Genomic DNA, 18,530 nt, shown 5'->3' on the forward strand with positions numbered 1-18,530 from the left:
TTTATCAGACAGTTGTTTATGTGTGCTGCTTGTGAAAGAAAATAAAAGTTACCAATTTGTACCTGGTCTGGGCCCCTCCCAACCCATGCACACAAACATAGATGATTCGACTATCGGTCGACTATGGAAAGATTCGACAATTCTGATTCGAATCTGTAAATCCTTAGTCGAGGACACCCCTAGTGGATGACATCAAAATACTGCGAGAACGAATCGAAAGCATACAAAGCAGTCAACTCCTGAATCGCTCTCGAAGTATTTTGATGTCATGCGCTTGTGACGTCGTATGAAGTTGACCACAACTCTTCTGTGGCCCTGTCCCAAATGGCGCACTTCATGTGGACTTTCGGTCTCGTGGCCTTAAATCTTATGCCCTGTGTGGCTCCCCAAAGAAAATTTATGACATAAAATATGCTAAAACATAAGATTTTAATTAAACAAAACGTTTAAAAATATACAATGTAATGCTGTTGGTTAGTAGCCTTATTTTTCTAAGGTTTGATTACACATAATTTATGATAAATTAATGTATTTTTAAAAATGTCCTAAAACTGGGACCCCTGGCACAATCTTGGGCCCCCAGTTTGAGAACCACTGGTCTACAAGTCCGTAGGGTGTCCCATCTGTCATTTTTAGGCTTCGAAGTGTGCTCATCAGTGCCCCCTTTGCACCCTTAAAGCGGTCTTCGGCGAAACCCGCATTGCAGCAGGCTTTGCGCACTTTACCAACCCAGAAGTCCTTGCGAAAAAGGATACGACCAATCAGACGACGGAAGGGAGGAGTTTGCACTGATGGGCAACTTCTCTTCCTATTTCCTATTTTCAAGTCTGTCCCAAAACACGACCCCGGTGCACCCTCGTGGACTCGTGTTAAGGGTCCCTAAGGTCTGCACTACATGATGGCATCAAAGTGTGGACTCTGAGGAAGTCCATAAGTCCGAAGTGTGCCATTTGGGACAGGGCCAAACCCTGTCTTGTCCTCCAATCAAACATACCGCTTCAAATTTAAAGAATGATCTTGTGACTTTTACACATGTCAGGTATATTGCAGTTCTACAAAATTTTAATTTTTATGCAAGTTTATGCGAAATTGCCATGTTTCCATTGGGCACATATTTAATCAGCTACTTCAATTTGTGCATTTTGAAGGGTAATGGAAACGCAACTGATGACAGCTGAAGTTTTGCATTCCGGCGCACATGTCCGGCCCCCGAATCAAAGCCAACCATACCCGAGACCACCTCTGCAAAGCGTACCGCACCCTGCTATGGCAGGCTAGCCAGACGAGCCGTAGTTTGGGGTCAAATGTACTCTGGGATGGTACGGTACGTGTCGTGTGAGTACACCCTTACACTTGTACAATGTGTGCAGAATAAACATAACTGACATAAAACCTGAAGCAAGGAAGTATTCATGTATTCACCTCGATTACATAAAACTATTTCATAATATGAGAAAAATTTAATCTGTTTTCTATTAAGCTGACTTTTGTCTCAGATATTTTCCTCCTGGACACAATTGATTATTGTCTCTTTCCTTTTGTGACAGCGGCTGATTGGCTGATTGTTCTTTGGCCATGTGAAGCAGCCTGTAAATGTGGCATAGTGGGAAGTGCCATTGTGTGTTCTTCCTCCTGACTAGATCTGATTCCCACACCAAAGCGGTTCTGCTTCACGCAGCCTTCGGAGAAAGAGGGGGCCGCAGGAAGCTCCAGGACCCTGTTCCCAAGGACCCCTTTAGCTCTGTTTTTACTCTTTGTTTCTCTTTCCGCCTCTGTCTCTAAATATGTGGGTGTTTGCAAGCACATCCTTACGTGACTTAAATCAGTATCTAATAGCAGCCTAATGGGTTCTGTTCTCTGTGTGTGGTGCATCTCTCTGTTTTATATGGAGAACTCCACCATATGGAGAGGAATTGCTTTTTTCGATTATCTGGTGTGTAATCAGCCCAATTGCGCTCTCACAATAAAGGTACAAAAGCTGTCCCTGAGGCAGTTATCTTTCAAAAAGTACAACTTTGTACCTAAAGAGTACATACAGTGTTTGTACCCCACAAGTACATAGTGGTACAAAAAAGACCATTTGATTAAAATCCATTGATAAAACACATTAAAGGGGACATATTATGAAAATCTAACTTTTTCCATGTTTAAGTGCTATAATTGGCTTCCCGCTGTTTCTATCAACCTAGAAAATGTGAAAAAGATCAACCCAGTAACATAGTTTTGGTAAACCATTCTCTGCAAGCATGTAAAATATGTCATTGATATTTGGCTCCCCTTGTGATGTCAGAAGGGGATAATACCACCCCTTAAAGGCATAACGAAAGATTTTCTTTTTTCAGGTGGATCATCAAGACTATTGGTCATCCCAGTTGTCAATCATTCTGGTGATATCTTGACGTAAGGCCGTCGTACGCCCTCGTCCCTAGGTTTGCTTTCTGCACATGCGCACTTTCAGGTGTATATGTGTGGTGGGCTACGGTTTCAGACATTCATTGAAGCTCGCGTTCTCACCGTGTTTTTTCTAAATGTCTGAGGGTCGCAAGAGAAAAAGTGTCTACGAATTGTATGACAAGAAGAGAAACGCCTCTGAAGAAAAAAGAAATTCTGTTTTTGGGAGAATATTTCACACATGCCTCAGTCGCGAAGTTTCTGCTCGACAGGTAAAGTTTGTCATGCTATTTGGAGAAATCCATTTAAAATCACTGCTAGTAAAAGTTGATGTAAGCTATGATAAGCGATGCTAGCCCTGGCAAAAGTCACGAACCGCGCAGACACGGTAAACATCTCAATGTATGAGCCATGCCGACAGCAACTTGTAAACAGAGCGTGCACGAGAAGAACTAGGCTCGTGCATGCTCTCTCGTGCGCATGTTTAATAGGCGTTCCCTCTCGGGAGCAGGTAGTGTTGCGCAATTGCATTTTTTTTAAAAGTAGAGAGGGCGGTTCTTTTCTAAAATTCACTATCCAACTTTTAATGTGCACTATCCAACCACGGCACCTTGGACATTTCACACGACTTTTTTAAGATGTAAAATAAATCTTTGGTGTCCCCAGTGTACGTATGTTAAGTTTTAGCTCAAAATACCATATAGATAATTTATTATAGCATGTTAAAATTGCCACTTTGTAGGTGTGAGCAAAAATTTGCCATTTTGGGTGTGTCCTAAAAAAGCAAATGAGTCGATCTCTGCAATAAATGGCAGTGCTGTGGTTGGAAAGTGCAGATTTAGGTGTGGTATTATCCCCTTCTGACATCACAAGGGGAGCCAAATTTCAATAACCTATTTTTTCACATGCTTGCAGAGAATGGTTTACCAAACTAAGTTACTGGGTTGATCTTTTTCATTTTTTCTAGGTGGATTAAAGCACTGGGGACCCAATTATAATCATATTTCCTATATATGTCCCCTTTAAAATTTCTTTATGGAACCATAGAGCCCAAGAAAGACCATTTTTGGGGCCTTTATTGTGTATGCATTTTTATGAGTGTATATATTTGTGTTGGACACAAAAACTGTTAGAGACACACCTGTGACCTCCACTGGTGTATCTAGGTTCGCCTGTTTTCCTGTAAAAAGGTGTGTGACCGAGCAGCGGTATTTTCCTGAATCCTGTTCGGTCAGATTCTTCAGCAGTAGGTGCAGGGTAAGCGAGTACTGCCCCTCTGTAAGTACCCCTCCAAGAACTGAACGTTCCTGTGATGCTGTGGAGTGATTTGCTATTTTATACCACGACATGTTCGAATAAAGGTGCTTATTGGCTATACAGACCAGGCGAAGGTTTTCGCCTTCTCTGGGCTCTTCCTCTAAAGATGCGACGAAGCCTTCTTTGACATCTGTAATAGTGCACAAAAAAGTTTCAGTTTCAACTTTCTGTACTGAATTATAGACACAGTGACACAGAATACACGCAGACCTACTGGCAACAACAGAGTTGGCTGAGGCCATTGAACAATAAAGAGCGAGAACCATTTTGGATTGAGTAGCATTTCTTGTAACCTTTGATGACAATGTTGAATAGCCATTGTCAGTACGAGCAGCAATAAGAAGGTAGTGTAAAGGCTCCCTATTTACTTTAGCTATTTAAAATTTCCCGTGGAAACTGCTCTAGGGTTTCCTGATGGAAGATAATGTTTATCTTTCACGAACACCACCAGCTTTCTCCAAATAATGCGGCACACGGGGAGGCAGTATGATAAGAGCCACAGGTTCCTGTTCACTCCTCCACCCTGTTGCCATGACAACAGCCAGGATGGGCTACATCCACTGGCTCAATTTAGCACAGCTTGAAAGCGAACCCTCGAAAACAAGGGGATAGAGGCGGGAGGGACAAGAATGTCTCTTTCTGAGTGTGTTTGTGTGTGTGTGTGTGTGAGAGAGAGAGAGAAACACATTTGAATGTAATACACAAGGTTAAAGGGTTTGTACGTTTAGAATGTAATTAGATAGTTAACCACTTTAAGTACCTGTGACATAGAAATGAATGTCTAGTTCATCTCTGCCCATGATGTTCGATGCAATGCACCGATAGATACCAGATATCAATGCTTCACCAACTGTTAAAACTCCTATAGTCTGTGGAGACAAAAAATTGTTTAATTCCAGAAAAGTTTAGCCACACTGGTCATTGAGATTTTAAGACCATTAACTTTCCTAAATACGTGCTAGAAATGGTTGCGTAATACCATCAGAATGCAATGTGCACTGCTGCATGAAGTGGGCCATGTTCCTGGACCAACATCCTTTGTTGAACAACATGCCAATCAAACACAAGCACCGAATCCCTAAACTAACCCCAACTACCTCAAAGAGAATTTCTTTGTTCTGTTATGTGACGTAAAAGCGAATCATTCAACAATAGTATTACATCTAGCCACAAAATTAATTAGAGATTTAAAGGTGACTGTAATTTAATATTGGATTTTTCACTCAGGATTACATATACATGACCCTGTCTCTTGAAGTCCAGGGTAAAGTCTCATAATCTAGTTATGAAATTAGGAACATAAAAATATACACCACAATCAGGGAATGTGTGTAAAAAATATGTGACCTTGGACCACAAAACCAGCCATAGAAAAATTGTCAAAATATCTTCCCCTAGCTGTCACTGGGGCAGTTACCTTAAAAAAGGTCCTAATATGTACCATAAGGTATAGATATGTATATATTGGGTACCAAATGTACCTTTGCGTGACTAATACGAACTCTTTAGGTGCAAAGCTGTACTTTTTGAAAGGGTACAGCCCCAGTGAAAGCTTATAGATTGTATAAGTAAATATCATGTTACAATGTTACATGAAGATATTTTTACAACTTCCTAGCGGAAATATATACAGTACTGAACTGTAAAAAATCTGAACTAGCTGCCAGTAAATTACTGTTGATTTTACATGTATGTTATTTACTGGCAACAATTTGTTCAAAGTTAAATGAACATGAAACAATTTTTACAGTAAGTTACTGGCAACCAGCTACATAATTACAGCAAATATTTTACAGTGTGTGCAAAAGTCTTAGGCCACCATGCCAGAATTACATTTGTTGCAATGTTATTGTGATCATATATAATTGTTTCTTAGTCTCTTTAATAGAATACATCCAGAAAATACAGGAAATGTGTATATAGTTTTAAAAACTATAAAAATGTAAACTGAAGTGTCAAGTATTAAGGGTAAACGCCCCTTCCACTTAAGCAATAGCAGGACACTGCAGGATCTCTTAAACCTAAATAAAATTAAATCCTAATTTCTAATTTTAAAGAAATTAGTCTTTTTACTTCATTCTGCTCAAAACACTCAAGATGTGTTTAGTGCCAAGAGATGCCTAAAGACAACATTTAGTCCCGAATATTAAATTTTTAATTTTTTGTACATATTTCCTGTATTTTCTGTTTGCATCTTAATATGGATGGACATTAAAACTTCTAAAACAAAAAGTCTGGTGGTGGTGGTGGCCTAAGACTTTTGCACAGTACTGTACATTTTTAATTATCATTCATTATTATAGGACATAATTTGGACAAGTTTATATGCAATTTTCTCAATATTCAAATTTTTTGCACCCTCAGATTCAATATTTTCAAATTTTCAGATATTTACTGTTCTCAAAAATATTTTTAATACTGAAATTAAAGATAGCATTTACTCTACATTATAGATTTTATATGCCAAGGTTATATTTTCACAAATAGTTCGAAGATTTTAGGTAGAAAACAGTAAATTACTAAAAATGACTTTAGATGGGTTTTTACAGACACTCAAGACGCTCAAGATGTGTTTAGTGCCAAGAGAGGTAACACTTAACACAGACGATGCCTAAAGAAGACATTTAGTCTTCTTAAATATAATCCTAACCCTATCACTAACATTAAGCATCACCTTAAACTACTCTAATGTACCAAATATGTGACCCAGGAGTCAGAACTACAAAACCATAAAGGTCATAAGATTTTTGAAATTTAGATTTCCATTGATGGATAGTTTGTTAGGATAGTACAATATGCCAAGAATACAACTTAATTTGAAAATCTGAGGTTGCAAAAAAAATCAAAATATTGAGAAATTTGCTTTTAGAGTTGTCCAAATGAAGTCCTAACAACACATATTACTAATGATAAATACATTTTTTTGATATATTTGTAGTAGGAAATTTACAAAATATCTTTATGAAACATCATGATCTTTAATTATTTTCCTATTGATTTTGGCATTAATGAAAAATCTATAATTTTGACCAATACAATGTATGGTTGGCTATTGCTAGAAATACACCTGTGCGACAGGTGTCACATATATCATTGATTGATAATGATATGGATGTTGATTCAGGAAGATATTTCTGTTTACAGGATGGATTATATTTAGGATAAGGTGAAAACTAAGTCATTTAAGCATTAAAAGAGGAAGGACACCTTGTAAACCATCACATGCATTTCTACACGACTAACTGGCTGATATGCAGATTTGTCTCTGGGAGTGCAGATGCACTTGTGTAATTTAGATCCCAGGTGAGTTCTGCTTTTGCTTTCTCATGTACAATTTTAATCTGTCCCCTCTGATCAATCTCACCTTATTCTTCCCCTGTAACACTTCCCGTTTGTGGTTGACGGTCAGGATGGGATTGTGGGTCGACGTGACTTCTGTCTTCTCACTGACTGCAATCCAGGAGGAAGGAGGAGGCTCTTCACATCTTAGAGAGAGGAAGACGAGACAAGAGAAAGAGGAAGAGAGAATGATGTCGTGAACAAGACACAGATGTGCGGCACAGCTGTGGACCGAAGAACCGGAAGAATTTCCGATCACAGGTCCCTAGGGAATTCATTTTTCACTATAGTCATGGAATTTTTTCATAGGAATTTCTTTATTTAATTTTTTTTGCTTTGTGTCTAAGTGTCTTCCCTATCAGGATATGATGACACTCATTGGAGTGTTCTGTATTTAGCAGCGTGTGGGGTTGGGATGTGTTCCCTTTCCTGTCTGTAAATCATCCCAACCGTGCCTCCCAAAATTCCCAAACTCTCACGGAATTTATGCAACAACTTCCAAGCATTTAAACCATTATCTTATCCATGCCAGTTCTGTAAAGTTCCTAATCTTTTGAACGTGGGCCACGGTGATGGGTATGTGTCCGTGACTGTATGCCCACCGCCCTGTACCCCTCCCTGGCTTTGACAACTCTCTCTGATTGCTTTTCCTATTTGGCTAAGACATTGAGTCTTTTGTCTTCATACGTCCCACCCTGATCATGACAACAGCATTTCTCGAACACAAACCACGCTCCCACGGCTCTCCAGGAAGAGTTGCTCGCTCACTCTCATACAGACACGCACACGAAGACACACACACACACACACACACACACACACACACACACACACACACACACACACACACACACACACACACACACACACACACACACACACACACACACACACAGTTCATTCGTTTCTTCACAAACACACATATCCATACCAGCACACACACTTTAACATCTATGTATCCTGTGTGCCAACGCTATCTCATGGCAATTTGTACGTGTTTTACGAGGTGGCTATTCATATTAATTTAATAATTAATTAAACAACATTTGTACATTTTTGCCTTGACCATAGGGACAATGGGGCTGGAGGGAGTTCATTATTGTTTTTTATACCACGGGGCTGTTGAATGCTTTATTCTGATTGGTTGAAAAATGTTCCATGGGTGTTGATTATTTTTCAATAACCGCACACCTAACCTTTAAAATGTTTTAAAAATAGGCGCCAGAGCAATGTTTGTGGTAACCATGGTATAAGCGGAATAATTTACTCCGGTCCTTTGAATTATTCGAAAATAATGCACACCTGTATTCGTGTTGTGCCGCATAACCACCATGGGTGTGCATAATTTTCTTATAATTCAACGACCCGTCATCAATTATTCCATCCATACTTACAATAATCGTACGTTTTTGCATGACTAACTTCGTATCAATTTATATAAATTAGCCAACTCATAAAAATGTAAGATCAGGCTGTGTATGTGCCTGCGTACAGTATTATAAACTGATCATGTGAACAGAAATCTCAGGTCATGTAAAATCTACACAGTTTAGTTTTTTTAAAAATGCATGCTTGCTGAAGCTTTGAAAGAAAGTACAGTTTATTATATCAGTCATTAAATCAGCTACACTTTTGCTATCTGTGATAACTTCATATTTGTGACCCTGTCTCTGAAGTCTCAAAATCTAATTTTGAGATTAGAAGCATCAAAAGTTTCATTTTAATCATTGATTTCAATCTTTGACATGACCTTACTCAGTCAATATTAACAATAACAAGGTTATATTTTCACACAATGCATTATACACTGCAAAAAAAAAAAAAAAATTAAGAAAAGATTTCTTAGTATTTTTGTCTTGTTTTCAGTAAAAATATCTTAAAAAGTCTTAAATTAAGATCATTTTTCTTAATGAACAAAACGACCCAAGAAAATAAGTCTAGTTTTTATACCAAAAATATAAAATTTAAGTGATTTTGTGCATAAAACAAGCAAAAAATTGCCAATGGGTTAAGCAAAAAAATCTTGAACATTTTTCTTAAACACAATATTCAAGTAAAATTCAAGAAAAATGTGCACAAATTTTTTTTTGTGCAAAAAAAATCACACCAAATTGTTTATGCACAAAATCACTTAATTTTGATATTTTTTTGTCTAAAAACTAGATTTATTTTCTTGGGTCGTTTTGCTCATCAAGAAAAAGCATCTTAATTTAAGAATTTTTAGATATTTTTACTGAAAACAAGACAAAAATACTAAGAATTTTTTTTCTTGAAAATCATTTTTTTGCAGTGTATAGGATTACTGCATGCAGAAAAGAGTAAAAATTACTTTAGCATGGTTTTCATAGACAGGGTCACATATAAAAAATGTTTGGAACCAAACAGACCATATTGTACAAATGATGTCAAGCAAATTTAATGTAAAAACAAATACATTTGATATAAACACATACATTAGATATTACAAAATACATTTTTTAATCAGTGTTCTTACACATTTGGCAATTACTGAGATTTACCATAAGTAAGTTAGTTGTATAAAATTATTAAATATTAGAATCATATATTACTCATAGACAATCTGTATAAAAAGGGACGAATCATATTAGGAAAGACCCGTAGAGTAGAAATCCCAGTCACTCACACACAAATACCTAAATGGCTGTTCTTTCAAATAAACACATGCATACGCACTTAACAACACAGACACACACACACGCACACATACTAAAAATAAAGCAACTGTAAAACACAGCATTATCATAAAGAGGAAGAGTGTGACAGAATTTTGACATAGGATGACACAGAACTGATGTCATTCGTTTTCGACCCATCTAAACTCCTACACAGCAGGCGTTCGGGGCCAAGTCTAGCTCGGAAAAATAATTGAAATCCGAATAGTGGGCCTTGTTTTCTCCGCATTCCTCGGCTCACGTCAAGATGTAGATACAGAAGATTTCATCGTGTGCAATCTGAACTCACAGCTTTTTGTGGATGTTAGAACAATGACAGATGATTTGGGCTTGGAGATTGAGACTCAGTTCATACATCCTTTATAGTACCACTCAAGAACACAAAAAGCAAAGCAGCACCAGGCAGTGTCGGCAGTGTATGGATGGAAAATTGCACAAAGAAATAAAACACCGCGAAAAATTAAAACAAGAATGTAGTTCCAGGGTGCAGAGATATCAGCCTTCCCTTTTTGGATCCTGCATGGGGGCACGTGCGATGGCCTGCCTTAAGTCACGTCTCTGGGATGGCTGCCATGGAAACCATCCAGGAAGGATAAGAAAGGTGGCACTGGCAGTAGCGGAGAAGGGGGCTGGGGTTAATCCATAGTTAGGATGGTGGTTCTGTAGGGGGCGTTTTAAGTGTCTCTGCTGCAGGACAGGTGAGTAACTCGTTCATGTGCGGGACTGGTGGGGTGGGGGACCTCAAGTGAGGGGGGGTGTGTGGGATCAGGGACTCTCAAGAATAGATCAAGCTCCTGAGGAAGCGAACTGTGCCACGTTTGAAGACGGAGGGACAATTACGCTTCTGGGAAGCTGTCTCGCGTCGGGGAGGAAGCCAAACAACGAGAGGAAAAGCGCTCTGATTTTTCGCACAGGAAGCCAGTCTGCGCCTCCTGCCTGGTTGAGATAAGAGTTCTGCCGTTCCCATGGCCGAGCTCAGGCCCATCCAGCCGCTATCAGGCCGGCCCGGCCCACAACTCCACTCTCCTTGGGCCTCCTCCACCGCAGCGTCAGGCCAGCCGCGCCGGGCTGCTATAAAGAATAAGGGCCTGAGTCAGGATCCAGCCAGTCAAGACCTCTCAACAGAACGTACATACAATACCTTTCAATGATCAAGTTTTAAACAGTTGTTTTTAACATGCTATCTTAACTTCACTCGCTGTAATGAGGGGTTTACAGCGGTACTTGTGTATAAATGATCTTTTTAAAAGGCTTCATAAAGTATTTGGACACTTTACACTTGAGAAATATCAACGTCTCTGCATTTATATAATGCTATAATTAATTGCCATGTATAGTAAAATATCATAACCTTTGCATAATATAATACATAATATACTTAATATCAAACACTTAGCATCTCCAAATTCCAGATGTCACTTTTAATATTTGTTTTTATATATCATAAAATGTATACATTGCTTTACAGAAATTGAAATTTGCACATAAATTTGTATTTAGTGACTAACAGTGTCTAAATGCTTTTTTGGCACCACTATATACTCTATAATGATTCTTATTCAAAAAATTATATTAGATAGGACACCAAGTCATGTCTTGAAAAGCAAAGCAGAATGGTAGGGGGATTTTATAAAGATTTCCGTAATATATTTAGTTCTTTACATTTTTGTACACAAAGAATGTGTCGAGCTAATGTGACAAATCAAGCATGTCATGGTGACAGTACAATAAAGGGAAGCCTGGTCTAAAAATGGACACGTTTAGAGTAGAACAGAGTTTACAGCAACAAAGGCCATGTCATACTGTAGAGTAAAACTTTCAGGAAATGTCTGATTTTATAAAAAACGTTGGCCCATCGTTTGAGCCAAAGTGCATGTTATCTAACTGCACTGCAAAAGTGAAATGCCTCCATTTCTGTATTGATTTCAAGCATAAATATCTAAACCTTCTTCGTCGGGTTACATTTACTTGATAAGAGATAATTGATAACAGATTAATTCTTGTTTTCCGGAAAATAATTATGGAAATTTCCATTTATGCATTTGGCACACGCTTATGGGTGATTCTCGCGAAATTAGAATTGTGAGGTGTCATAAAACATTTTGATAAAAAAAAGTAAATGCAAAGTAAGAGTATCAAAATAAGAAGCATACGGTTACAAACATCTCTTCATGTACTATTTTGCACATGATTTCAACTGACATCATACAAACCAATTTTTTTTCACATTTAAGGGGAAAATTTTAATTACCGCAACGTGTCTATGACTGGATTTGGGTTCTTTGACATGGAAATATTTATAATAAAAAAATAAAAATCTTCAGTGCAAGTTATACTTTAAACATTTACAGTAAAGAAACATGTGGTATTTGGTGATCATTGGTAAATGTAGAGACAATAATAAGGAATATAAATGTGTCCAAGACCAATGTTCTCATCCTCCGCAACAATTTTCAATCTTTGTTTAAGGCCTCAATGAACTAACATTTAAAAAAAACTAGTTGGAAGGGACATAATTGACTGTGACACTCAAGATGGCTACCAGGTAAGCAGTTCTTATATTTTCTCTCCAGATAAAAGTTGAAATTTTGTTTGTCATAGCACCTAGACAAATTTTTAGTTCTCATTACCAAAACATGAGTTTGTAAATGCATATATTTAATGTTATATCATGTTGCGGTAATGATAATTTTTGATAATGATAATCTAAAAAATGTGAATAATTCTATAGGAAATATTTTTTAAATCCTCTAAAAATAATGGTTATAGTAAGTTCAGAACTTAATCTTATATGTGCAAAACAAAATTGGCTTCAAGGGCTTTACAAAAAAATCTGATGCTGGACACCTTCTCTAAGTCTGGATTTCGTGAGAATCACCCTTATATCCAAAGCAATTACAAGGTATACATTTTTATTGGCATGTATGTGTGTTCCCTGGGTTGAACCCATGACCTTTTGTGGTGTTAACACAATGATTTGCCACTGAGGGGTAGAAAGTGATGTAAAAATATAAAGTTTTCGTACTATATTTCTTTAAGGATAAAATCACTTAATTTTTAATAAATTTTAATAAAAACGTAATGTCTTATGGGTCATCAACAGGGGGTCCGTCCGGGGACACTTGAGAGTCTGTGGTGGTTTGCATTGTTTGAATGCAAAACAATATTTTCAGAAAAATGAAATTCAAAAATGCATTAATATGTGAATAATAAATGTTTTAACTAAAAACTAAGAGCTAAAATGTTATGTACAGTAGTATGCTAAAAAATATAATTTTAATTTCTTTGTAATCTATTCATCATAACAATGTATGTGTTATAAATAATAATAAATACAATATTAATTTGATACATGTATTAGGGGTCCTTGCTCCTCCTCTCTATCCATTAAGGGGTCCTTAGCCTAAAAAGTTTGAAGGCCTCGGTCTTTGTTCATTTTGCCTGTCAAGTAAATATATTTAATTGGTAAAATGTATCTTGCTTCTCTATTACTTATTAGTGGTAGAGCATTGCATTAGCAGCGCAAAGGTCATGGGTTCAAACCCAGGGAACACACGCACACACACTGATAAAATGTATACCTTGTAATGCACTCTCAGTCGCTTTAGATTAAAGCATCTGCCAAATGCATAAATGTAAATGATTTAACAGTTTATACTAAGACGTTTTCGCTGTGTAGCTATGCAAGCTCTAATGCATGTGGATGCATGTGGGCGTTTCGTCTACAAGTACTTTTTCTCATGAGAACGGTGGATATTTGGTGTGTCAGATATTGAAGAAGGCATGGCAGGATGCGTCTGAGCAATCACAATAATAAACAGCCAGTGTTCTGCACGGGAAGTTCATTAAATCATAGTGTTTGATTTAGAAGCGAACAGATCGTGCTTGTAAGCACGGAACTGCGGCCTCTTTTGAAGTGCTTTTTTCTGCACTTTCAACTCGGAGTTAAATTCAGTTCTGTGACTGCACCAGGCACACACTCGCACAAATACAAACACATACACATCCACACAAAACATGAATAGAGACGCACACATGAAAGGCCTCTGTTCTACAGACTTAGAGGAAACCCTGTCTGAACACATGCTGTAATAGACAAAACAGGTCTGTGGTCACAAACACATACACGCATACATATATGTGCGGATGTATATATAGACAGACGTCTCTAGTCATATATCCATTCGTTCTAAAAAAACCCCACATCAAACAGACTATGACCAGGTACAGTGTGAAGTAACTAAAGTGTTTAGATTTGCCATAAATATGGTCGCAGGACATTACGCAATGATGGAGGATATCTAACTTAAGGCTAGTGTGGGAAATCCAAGCCTAGCAAAATTACATTGTCTCGCATGTTTTTTCACCTGGATCAATTTACTAAATTTAATATGACTGAATATTTGGCGCCGACCCAGTATTCTTCACCGTATCCCCTTCCTATGTGACCAAAGGGCTATGAGGACTTTATTAGTCAGACATGGGTTTCAAATTTAGAAAGTTCACCGTAATGCTTTCACTTTTTCATACACGATGGTATACAATACATTTTTAAAGAGCCTGGAGAGGGCTGAATAAAGTCAAGGTACACCTATAAAATAGGGTCTTTACTGTACATTACTTTTTTAATGTAAACAGGCTATTTTGATTTATTCTTGCACGTATAATGTTTAACAGCGCATTATTGAGAGATAGTTTCAATTTATTGGTGCCTGCATAAATGATATACAAAAACTACATTTAAATCTACTGTGAGCTAACTATCTGTGTGTTTGTACGCGGACGGTGAACTTACAGGCCTTTCTGAGGACACGGATGCCACAACCACTGAATGTGAGGAGGTGGGACTCCATAAGTTGTGCAGCGCAGGGCTTGTCTGCTGCCCCGCTGGACTGTCCCAGGCTGCCTCGACGACACGGTCTTCTCACCAATCTCTGGCTTCACTGTAAACACATTTACAGAGAAAAGAAAAGCTGTGAGCTACAGGACTTATTGTCTTACCATGGCAAAAGAAACAAATACAATTTTGGGGGACTCCCCTACTGTTCTACATTTGTCCCCCTATACAATAATTAGTACTTTATAAGAGTTTTGGATGCTTACTATGTCTCATTTACCTACTAAACAACACATACAATGGGTAATTACTATAACATTCATCAACTGATAAAGTTTAATGGTTTCAAAATTGTTCTTACAACCCGATTTCAAACTAGTATTGTGTTAGATTTACAATCCTCACAATGTTACTTATGCACAGTGTTGGGGGTAACGCATTACAAGTAACTTGCATTATGTAATAATATTACTTTTCTGAAGTAACGAGTAAAGTAACGCATTACTTTATAAATGTAATTAATATTAAGAGTTACTTTTTAAAAAAAGTTACTTTCCAGTTTAATTCAGTACATAATTTTTTGAATCAAATGAATTAAACTGAAAAGTAACTTTTTTTAAAAAGTAACTCTTAATATTAATTACATTTATAAAGTAATGCGTTACTTTACTCGTTACTTATACCATGGGCCTGTTTACTGCTTTTTGCGTCTCGGCTGAGCGGGAACAGTTTAAGTCAGAAACGGAGATGGCAGGGAAGAGCTTAACATTTTTGCGATGGAAATGTGCAATTTCCAAAAAAAAAGCTTCAGCCAAGTCCGAAAAAGTAACGCAAAAGTAACGCAAAAGTAACGTAAGCATTACTTTCCATGAGAAGTAACTAAGTAACGCAATTAGTTACGTTTTTGGCGATATTGTAATGCATTACTTTTTAAAGTAACTTTCCCCAACAGTGCTTATGTTTAACTCTTTCACAGCCATTGACAAGATATCTCGTCAATTAAGAGAAAACGCTTCCCCGCCAATGATGAGATTTTCCATCTTTCCACAATACCGCTATTATCCACCAGGTGGCGCCCTTCCGCAACTTTTTAAACCCGGAAGTATTGCCCTATGGCAAGCTGCTGCATGTCCGTGTCAGTTTTAAAGATCGCTCTGAATGGGATCTCTATGAAAAGTCCGCCACAAAAATGGAATTATCTCTGCTTTTTGCTCAAAATGTGGTGTTTTTGCAGAAGCCTACCCATATTTAAAAGCTGATTACAAAAGAACCACTGAAGGTAGGATGAAACAGTTTTTTTTGTTTGAAAGCAGAGGGTCTGTTCTTTCATTTGGTATATTGTATGTTTATATATTTAAAGAAGAACATTTTCTGGAAGGCATTAAACTTTGGTGAAAATCATGAAAAACGCTGGCGCTGGCTGGCAACTTTTTTTAAAAACGTTGGCGGTGAAAGAGTTAATTTTATTTAACATATTAACTATTTGCTTAAGTGAAGCCATTTTATGACTAAAACAAAATTGATGATAATGTTGTTTCATAGAATAAACATATCGATTCTTCAACACTCAAAGTGAGAACGTAAAAGCTTTTCATTTTAATGCTTACCATTTACCACCAATGTGATTGTGAGGTTCTGGAAAAGTCCATACTGCTGAATTCCAGCCAGGATGGTGTAGATGCCTGCATCCTCTTCAGCAACATCCCGAATGACCAACGAAAACCCATCAACATGGTAACGGGAACACCGTTCTGCAGCCACCATCCCATCTTTCAACCTAAAACAGCAGACTCAGTTAAGAGGAGTGTGTGCCGCTTGTCTGATTTGGACATATACAGTATGTTGTTTTTTGTTTACTGCATTTTTGCAAAAAAGATATTATTAAAGATAACAAGGTTACATTACGTAGATTTTATCTAGTAATTCAGGAAAATTTACTCACAGGGTCACAAAATATCCAATCATGAGTAAATCTTACCAGATGATTTCTGGTGCAGGAAAAGCTTTTAGTTTTGGGGTAAGACGGAAAGATTTCTGTCCTGCGGAAGCTTGAACCACAGGACCGTCTCTGCGCTTGAGTCGTATGAAAGGCTGGTCTGGGAACAGATAGGAAAGAAAATTATGACCATTAGGAAACAAGATCTGGACTGGAGACCTAAAATGCTAGATGCTGCTAAACCAGGCGTCTCAAACACTATGTCCGAACTCTTTAAAATAAAAGTGCCTCACAATGTCAAGGAAGAACCATTTTGGGCTGAATGGTACCTTGATCTTAATAGTTTTTGTGCCTTGAGTGTTCAGAAAGGCGCCTTTAAATAAAATTTATTATTATTATTATTAACATGCAAAGAACTTTTCTGTTTTACAAAAGTAAAACTTTGACTTGTTGATTCTTTGAAGAATAATCAGTGTGAATAACCTTTAGTAGTTTAGGAGAACTAAAGCATAAATATGATTTTTTTTGGAAATGTACATTCTTAAAAAAGTTTCATAAAAGGTTTAGTTTTCTTTTTTAGGCTGTATGGTTAAAAAAACTTTAATTAACATCCACAGAACCTTTTTCTGATGCACAAAAGATTCTTTGGATAAATCAAAATGGTTCTTCTTTGACATTGCTTTGAATAATCTTTTTACCAACTTTATTTTTAAGATTGTACAAAAACTAAAAAGCTCACCATAGACAATAACTGTTGTGTTTGTTTCTCTCTTAGATGGACCACTTGTCACGTGACATTTGTAGAGTCCTCTGTCTGACTTGCTTAGTCTGGGGATGGTGAGAATGCTGAAGAACAACATGTTGGTTTTGCTTCTCGATATGCGTCTGGTAATAGTGGCAGAGCCATTAGCCTGCAGTAAAAACAAGCAATTGTGTCACAAACACTCATTTCGTTCTGTCAAGAGAAATATAAACAGCGTGGTTTTCACAGGAAATGAGAGCTACAAAACAGCCGTCCTCAGCAAAAACTTTTGTAATAATACCGCCTTTGCACAAGGTAGGAAATCATTTTAAAAAATCCCAGTTAACCAAAGGAAAGTTTATTGTTCTTTAGTTCAGGAGTCTTGAATGAATATCAAATATCATAGATTCCAATAACAACTGAACAATCAAAATTCTAGATCATAACATAAACCCACCTTTCCCGGGTACGTCCAGCTTATGGAGACTCTGGAGTTCCATTCAGCTGTTACGGTGCAGTTCAAAGCTAACATATGTCCTTGTAGCGTCTGCACCAAACCAGTAGTGTTCAAATATACATCCATGATGTTATTCACTGTAAAAAGAGAAGACAATCACCTTAAGAAGGTCTACAGAGGTGGCAAAACTTCACATTTAACATTTCCAATTTATAAATGCTTACCGGTCCTGTGAGTCACAAATTTGTTGGTGTATTTGACTCCATTGACAATAGTCTCACAGGAAAAAAATCCAATGTAGAAGAATGTTGGGCTGCGGACAGTGAAACCGTGCCTGCTGTTCCAGATGATGGTTTGATAATCAGGAGTTAACGGTGTCAAAGGAAACTGAAAAGAATGAGAAAAAACATGAAGACTAGCAGCTACACAAAAAGCTATCGCGTCACATTACTCATATATGTATAAAATATGGAAAATACGGATATCGATTTCTTTTTTAATCCCTATTAAAGCAAAGATTTAAACGACACGTTCTTTCTCATCCCATTTTTTAAGCCGTAGTTAGTGTGTAATGTTGCTATAACAGCATAAATAATACCTATAAAATGATAAACCTCAAAGTTCACTGCAATTATTATGCAATTAATATTTTCTTTAACAGAATTCGCCTTTTAAAGCCGACAGCGAACGGCCGGTTTGGACTACAGCCCTCTATTTCCTGCTTTAATGACGTCACTAGAACAGTTTTTTTGACTAAACTCCGCCCACAGGAATACGTCAGTCGCCAGCTAAGCTAGCAGCAAGCTAAGCTGCTCTCG

The 18,530-nt window shown here is 37.4% G+C and overlaps 1 protein-coding gene across 3 annotated transcripts in view; it reads right to left on the reverse strand.

Annotated features, from left to right (window-relative positions):
- flt1 (fms related receptor tyrosine kinase 1) overlaps nucleotides 1-18,530 on the reverse strand; it is a 47,316-nt gene that overhangs the window by 15,332 nt on the left and 13,454 nt on the right. The window contains exons 5-13 of one of the 3 annotated variants that reach the window (XM_065258212.1): nucleotides 17,937-18,099; nucleotides 17,713-17,849; nucleotides 17,253-17,424; nucleotides 16,556-16,673; nucleotides 16,185-16,354; nucleotides 14,536-14,683; nucleotides 7,073-7,193; nucleotides 4,469-4,577; nucleotides 3,533-3,838 (exon numbers count right to left, since the gene is read on the reverse strand). In XM_065258212.1, coding sequence (XP_065114284.1) covers nucleotides 3,533-3,838; nucleotides 4,469-4,577; nucleotides 7,073-7,193; nucleotides 14,536-14,683; nucleotides 16,185-16,354; nucleotides 16,556-16,673; nucleotides 17,253-17,424; nucleotides 17,713-17,849; nucleotides 17,937-18,099 — 1,444 coding nt within the window. Of the gene's footprint in view, nucleotides 1-3,532; nucleotides 3,839-4,468; nucleotides 4,578-7,072; nucleotides 7,194-9,230; nucleotides 10,856-14,535; nucleotides 14,684-16,184; nucleotides 16,355-16,555; nucleotides 16,674-17,252; nucleotides 17,425-17,712; nucleotides 17,850-17,936; nucleotides 18,100-18,530 lie in introns of those variants that run through there. The other 2 variants (XM_065258214.2, XM_065258213.2) reach the window with 2 other exon arrangements.

Source organism: Paramisgurnus dabryanus, chromosome 22, assembly GCF_030506205.2.
Source record: "Paramisgurnus dabryanus chromosome 22, PD_genome_1.1, whole genome shotgun sequence".
Classification (NCBI taxonomy): domain Eukaryota; kingdom Metazoa; phylum Chordata; class Actinopteri; order Cypriniformes; family Cobitidae; genus Paramisgurnus; species Paramisgurnus dabryanus.